The sequence below is a fragment of the Anneissia japonica genome, unplaced genomic scaffold (assembly GCF_011630105.1).
Source record: "Anneissia japonica isolate Jap-2015-1 unplaced genomic scaffold, ASM1163010v1 scaffold921_len549748_cov171, whole genome shotgun sequence".
Taxonomy (NCBI): Eukaryota; Metazoa; Echinodermata; class Crinoidea; order Comatulida; family Comatulidae; genus Anneissia; species Anneissia japonica.
In genome coordinates this window covers 77,809-85,283 of record NW_022694674.1, presented here as the reverse complement: position 1 = coordinate 85,283, position 7,475 = coordinate 77,809, and the positions used below count along the sequence as shown (strand labels likewise).

The 7,475-nt window shown below is 31.9% G+C and overlaps 1 protein-coding gene across 4 annotated transcripts in view; it reads left to right on the top strand.

Moving 5' to 3' along the window:
- Positions 1-7,475, top strand: part of LOC117101146 (voltage-dependent calcium channel subunit alpha-2/delta-3-like) — a 108,473-nt gene that overhangs the window by 63,630 nt on the left and 37,368 nt on the right. For all 4 annotated transcript variants that reach the window (XM_033241026.1, XM_033241027.1, XM_033241024.1 and 1 more), the window contains exons 6-8: positions 435-566; positions 1,026-1,086; positions 3,153-3,303. In XM_033241026.1, the coding sequence (XP_033096917.1) occupies positions 435-566; positions 1,026-1,086; positions 3,153-3,303 (344 nt within the window). The remainder of the gene's footprint in view (positions 1-434; positions 567-1,025; positions 1,087-3,152; positions 3,304-7,475) is intronic.

Here is a 7,475-nt window from a genome sequence, read left to right as displayed (position 1 = left end):
GGGGTGGGGATGCCCATGCCCTCCTTCTGGATCCGGCTATGGTAGTCATGTAACCAACCAGTATGTTACTTTTGATCAATCAGCAGTATGCATGACTGATCATCATCTTCCGGTAAACACGCACACTGCTCGTAGATATGTTATCATTTTCTTGAGAGGCCGGAGCCCTTGCAAAAGTAGAAAATGACATATGAAAACTTTGTGTTTCAGTGTTAAATATTTTACACCACAACATACATATTTGATGTCATCAAAGCAGTTTAAACTTAAATATTATTATATAAAAAACAGTAAATTTGTGCTAACATCTATATATTTTATTTCCACCTGCATTTCACTTTTTAAATAATTTGTAAAATGTGTTTTTAACATCTGTTTATATCCCTTGAGTACAATGATGATCATATTTGCATTAATTTTTATGATTTAAACAGGTACAGAAGTACTAAACCACATACAGTTCACAGCAGAGCTAGATCAACAATTTGTGGAAAACTATGCAGATGATCCTACATTAACTTGGCAGTATTTTGGAAGTAAAACAGGTTTCTTTAGGAATTTTCCAGGTAATATGGAAATATATTCATCTTGGGTCTTATAAGTTAGAATTTACAGATACAATAGAACCCCTCCTTTGGGACATCCTTATCCTTATCTTAAGTGGAGACCTCTATAATTCTTTTGAAAACAAAACAAATGAAAGTATACCTTCTGACACTATAGCCATGTCCTATTCAGTGGACACCCTATTAAGGTGACACTTTTTTGGTCCTGAATGTTTCCCCTTAATAGGGGTTCTACTGTAACTTATTGGTTATTTGGATATCAGTTATATCAGCTTGTTTTGGTATTAACATTACTGTAATGATTCTGCTGTTCAAAGATTTACAGTCATCTAATTAAAAGCAACATTATGTTTGTTACTATAATACTGTAATTATTATTATTTTAGACCTGGCACTGGTAGTTATTTATTTCTGCACATTTTAAAAATCAGATTGCATTGATTTTTTTTTTTTTTGCAGGTATCAAATGGAACATTGGAGAGGATCCGTTTGACACATTTGACTGCCGCAAACGAGGGTGGTGAGTACTTACCTTGAAGCCCTCTCAACACTATCAAATCTTATTTGATATGCCTGAATATGGTCATGATGACATCACATTATGACCATATATAAGCATATCATTACAACATATGGGCATACCTCAGTCTTGATAGTCTGGAGCGAGCTTTATTTAGATGGAGCAAATCACAGAAATTTAAATTGAAAATTATGTTTAAAAAACTAAATTTCTAATTATTATGATAATGATATTGTTGATTTGGTATTACCCAGATGAAATTCTTTGGGAATAATGATAATGATAGTGATAATATTATATTTAATATCGCTGCATGGCTAGAGGTCTGCCATCTAGTCCCGGTTCCATTGTCATTCAGGACTCCAGATCTGGCAGTAGATTATTACCAATCTTGAAGCGAAGCTTGTCTGTTGAGCGATTTGATTTTTTCTGTTCACCAATTCGACTATTGCAAATTAAGTATTTTGCATTTGCAGTGGCTACTTTTCATTATGGTGTTCAAAATCAAGCAATTTCAGTTCAAAACTGTCATTGCATTTTTAGGGAGACGATTCTCAAGAAATCATATAATATGTCAAAAGTTCCAAATAAATTTGTATATAGATTTTATTGTTTATGACTGATAACATTCATTTTATGCAATAAAGTTCTTTAGAAGAGAACAACAAAACATCTATTATTCAAGACAATAATATTTATTTTACACCTGGTGTTCTGGCTCTTGCCTCATGAAATATTAATAATGGTGATATATTTTGCAATTATGGTTGAAAAAGAAATGGGGTAAACTTGAAAATGCTTTTCTTACAAAAATATTATAAAAGTATGGAATATACAATATATAGATAAGAATAAAAGTAACAAAACAGCCATGGTTACTCTGACAACAAATTTATTGATGAGCAAGTTATGAATGCATTAACCAACTCCCCCGTAAAACAATGTTTGATGTTCTCGTGGTACTGCAGTCAGCAAAATGTGATTTTAGATAGAAAAAAATAATGCAAATTAGGTGAGATTTCTACTGACTTTTTAATACATTTCTAGCATACAGGCCCAGATCCCAGTATAACATGGTGCTAAGTACTCTTGGCTTGATCTCCAGGAATTAACATGCAGCCAACATGTGTGTAGGCATATCCTATGGTGTATACTAGATTTTGAGATTAGGAAACATCAGATCTGGTACAGAATAAACAGTGTTCTAAACATCTCAAGATAAACAAATCTGCTACTAGATATTTAATCCTGAACGACAGCAGATCTGGTATCGGACTACTAGCCTACATTTATGTTGCACATTTTCGATTTTCCTCTGAATATGTCGCATCATCTAAGGGACTCTCCATCTACTAAATATAGAGTCCTTACCATCTTGAAATAAACTTGATTAAATACCAAGTAAAAAATGTACTTGCAATTAATAGTATATTTTAAAATATTTTGGTTAATAACCTGTATGCTTACTTTATTTAGTTATATTTTGTAAATTTAAACTCTTCACTCACAATAATTACCATATTATTCAAATAAATGTCCTGGTACGTTTATTGCTGAGAAGGATTTTAGATAGGCTGATTTGAGGGAGGCGTTTATTCGAGGGAGGCCTATACTAAAAAATATGTCCCTTAATTTCACTGTAAATGTGAAACTGCAAAACATAATTACTGTCGGCATGTGTTATTGTATGATTATAAAATCTTACTCTATTGATCCCAACCAGGTTTGAAAATAATGTAATTTTACTGGGGTAGAACATTAACAGAATGTGCCAAGAATAATGTTGCTTCCATTAGATTTATTTACAGTCATTTCGGGGTGGGGGGAGGGTGGTGGGGAGTTTATTATAAAATAAGTGCCTCGGAGAGTTTATTCGAGGGAGTAATTTATTCAATATGAGACTCTAGAAGGGCATTTATTCAAAGCAGGGCATTAAATTCTAATAAATACGGTATGTGATAATTGTGTGAGGAATATCAATGCCCTCAAAAGGTACAATTGCAGTATGCAACCGCAAAATTATAAAATGTTATAAATTATACAGTATTTAATTTTCATCTCATCAGGTACATATCGGCTGCAACATCACCAAAAGATATTGTTATCTTAATCGATAAAAGTGGCAGCATGCTGGGAATTTTATTGGAGATTGCAAAACATACGGCTCGAGTGATTATTGATACCCTCGGGGATGATGATTTCTTCAACGTGTTAGCTGTAAGTATTGATTGACGCCAATCAAATCTTTAGTGTTTTGTATAGAATCACTTGGTTTGTAAGCTACATAATTGTATAATCATTTTAAATAGTGATTTGAATGTTTTAATGACAGTTAATTATCCCCCACCCCACCCATTTGCTCCTTAAGAATACCAGTTTTTGGTTGCTATTTACAATTTCATCCTGATCACCATTTTCAATTAATAAGCCAATTTGTAGTTTAAATACATGTAACATAGGCTTATGTTGATTGATCTTGGATACGGACATGCACAGTTAAAACTACCAATTGGTTTGTTTTTACACTAAGGTTTCTAGTGGAAAGAAATAGTCGATTAAAAATCGCTTTTTCAAAAAATCGCTTTTATTCTCGCAGTAGATACGGGACCAGTTTGAAAAAAGCAATTAAAAAAATCGATCAAAAACATGCAATGGATAGCGTGTTTGAACGGCAAATAACCGATTTTGGCTGTGCACCTTTTAGCTGCAACACAAAAAAGCGATTATCAGGTGAAATTTGACCTCCAGGTCATTCACTGCAAAGCCTAGATCATTTTAGGCGCAAACTTCAACAAAATTTGTCTTCTTGTTCATGTCCTAGGCCTACAAGCTAAAAACGTCAACAAAGATGTGGAGCGACGAATTTTTTTTGTAATTATTTTGTGGGGGGATGTTGGGCCTAGGCCTCTCCGTTCTTTTGGGCCTACCGTTGTCCTCATTTGGTCTCTCGTTCATTGTGCTGATGAGCATAGCCGAAAACATTTGCCTTCTCGCCCCACACCGTATCTTACTCCTCGTCATCATGACAGAAATGAAAAAGATACTATCCTATACAGTTAGGAAAACAACGTGTGGTATAAACAAAATGGTGACATATTTTCCTTCACGAAAATCAATTTTAGAAAAATAAAAAATGTAGTTGCAACGCAAGCAGGCTGTCTGGTACTCATTAAAAAAGCGATTTAAAAAAAAACTCGATTAATTTGTGTTTATCAGTAGAAACACACCCATATTGATTCAAATGTACAGTACGATTGTGATTGTCTGGTAACAAAATAAAATATTATAGAATAAAAATACATTGTTTGTAAAATGTTTTGTTTTTTTTCAGTGTAAACTGAAATCTGTATTTTTGTATTTGTTTGCAACATTATTTTGTTTCACTATTATTTATGCTGGTTTATTTTGCAAGAAGGGGTGCGAGAAATTGTAGATCTTAATGAAGTTTTTGTACGTTATTTAGTAATTAAAGACTATAAACTGTTATGGTTTTATCTTATTTAGACAAATGCACTTAATAATTATATATCAGATCTAATCAAATACCAACTTTAGATCCCATGCTAATTAACTGTTCCCATCGATCAATGTTGAACATTTTCTTATAAAATTTTATTGGTTAGAAATTCTAAATACACTGGGTTCCACACCCTAATTTTGGGTTACTCACTCTTTATTGCACTTAGTGTGCGCCATACCTAATTTAATTGGCATTCCATACTCAATTTCTTTTTTTTTTCGTTTTTTTAAATTTTTTTTATTCTGTCTCTAACTTTCTTGTTGGTAGCACTGTTCAGAATGAGAAAAATAATAGAAAATAAGAAAACTTTAATTTAAATCTTATTAAATAATTTCCAAAAATTTATTAATCAGTATATTTAATTTTTAATAATTTAAATCAGTGGTGAATATTATTTGTATATTGTCTATGCACCAAAATCAGTTACAGTATTTTAATTGTGATTCATCATTTAATATAATATATACTGTATACTCTTAGTCAAATTAATTGATTTAAAAAATAATGCTTCGATCATCTTTTATTAATATAATAATAAATTTAATGTGGCTGTTATAATTGTTCATATCTTCATTATTAATAATAATAACAATGTGTTGGTGCATGTTGGTCCTGGTCAGTACTCACCACTCTCTGCTTCAGGTAAAGAAAGAATACATTTGAACAACCTGCTTTGGTCTGTTCAGCTGGTCTAAATCTTATGCTGATAACATAATAGTCATTTCAACTAATCATGGATAGACAATACAGGATGGTTATATTTTCAGCATACACAGCAGGCTCACAAAAATTATGATATGAACTCTGCTATTTTAGAATTGTTTATTAATTTAGATATGGTTCTCATAAAGGAAGTAAAGGAAACCAGATTTATAGATGTCTGTCTATAAACATATCTTCCTCATTTGCATAATGAGACATAACGCTTGAAGTGATGAAGTTTTTTTGTTACTTTAGAGGGCTACGTTGCTGACATCACAACATTATGTGCCACTCCCTCATTACTGTGCAGCGCTACCCTCAAGCGCTCAATAAGGCTGACATAACATCTAATTATACCTTCTTTACAACATTTTGTTTTTTTTTTTCTATTGTAAACTTAAATTGACAATTATATTACATGGATAATGGATAATTAATTAATATATGCTCCATTTTGTGTTTTTATTAGGTTATATTAGGAAATTATTATGTTGTTATTGTCAATTGTAAAAAATATGATAAACTGTGGCAGCTGTGGAGGCAGTATGTAGTGAACGCTTTGTATTTTGTTGCTCATTAATGAAATCTCCTGTGGTATTGTGTCATAATACAGTCTCAAAAAAAGCTGATGTTGATAAATATGATAAACTGTGCCAGCTGTGGAGGCACCATGTTGTAAGTGTAGGACAAAACCACCTGGACAAAAAACACCTAAAATGGAATATACCATGGTGGGCTTGTTTTTATCTAGTTGGATCGTGGGCGTTGATTGGTGGGGGACATGTTTCCCCACTTTTCAAAGTAGGGGAGACATCATATCAATTGTCCCACCACTTTTCACCAATATTCTATAGTAAAAAAACCCCATTTCATTAATGCAATGTATTAATTATAGTGAAAATTCAATCAAGGGATACAAAGATGAATGAGTTTTTTTATTTAAATTATTGTTATGAAAGGGAACTATTTAATTTAATTGAAAGTAATTTTTATAGGAAGTAGGGACAAGTAATTTTAAAAATTCAGATAGCGTACTAAAATATTAGACAAATAGTGTAAAAACCTTTAAATTGAAGCCCTGGCCTCCTTTTTTTTTGCAAACTTTGTGTTGGTTTCTTTTTGAGATGGGCTTCTTTTTAAGATGAGCTTTTTTTCGAGGCTACTTTTGCAAAGTAATGAGAGAGGCTTCTTTTCAAAATGAATGCTGTAAATTTTGGGAAGTTGTACTATAAAACAATAAATAAGGCCAAGGCTGTAACATCAATCTGTATCATGGAGTGTATTTAACTGGCATTAAATGACCTAAACTACTGTATAAACTGAACTTGTTTTTAATTTATTTTGTTTTTTGAAATTCATGTACAGTGTATGTGCTGTAAGCCTATGCTATCTTGAAAAGAAGCCCATGTGTTTCTACAAACTAAAGAGGGGGATTCAATTCGAGATGGGCTTCATCTCGAGACTTATTTCAAGGTTTTTGTGGTACCATAAAAATTACAATATTGTTGAGTTAAAAACATGTAAATATAGCAAACTTTAAGCACAATGATTGCTGAAATGTACAGTACTACCTAATACCCTACATGCATGTTGTCAAAAGAATTGAATAAATTACATTTTAAACTATCCTATTGTAAAGCTAGATAGAAACAAGCCCATTCAACATTGTCCACCTAACTTTAACAATGGTATATTCCATTTTGGGGGTTTTCGTCTGGTGGTTTATTGTCCTGGGTGGTTTTTGTCTGATTTCCTTTCCCTATGTAGTGGCCATTTTGTAAGTAGTTGTTCAGTACTCTCTCTTGTGGTATAGTGATGTAATACAGTAATCTTAAAAAAAGCTAACATTTTTGTGTTAAAGGTGATGGCACTCTATGATATCATGAGCAGAACCTCAAACTTTTTTTGAGTGTTTATTATTATTTTTTTTCCTTTCATGAAAAATATTTTTTAAGAGATTGTCTAAGAGAATATATATAATTTCAATTAGTTATTGTTGTAATATATGTTTGAAAGAAAAATAAATTTTAGTGAATTTGGTTTTATATTCAATTTGGTTTTATATTATATTTTATATTTTATATTTTGGTTTTATATTTAAGTAATATTTTTAGGTAGTTCTAGTTCTAGTTGTCCCCGACCTAGATCGTAGGGGCCTATATGCTGA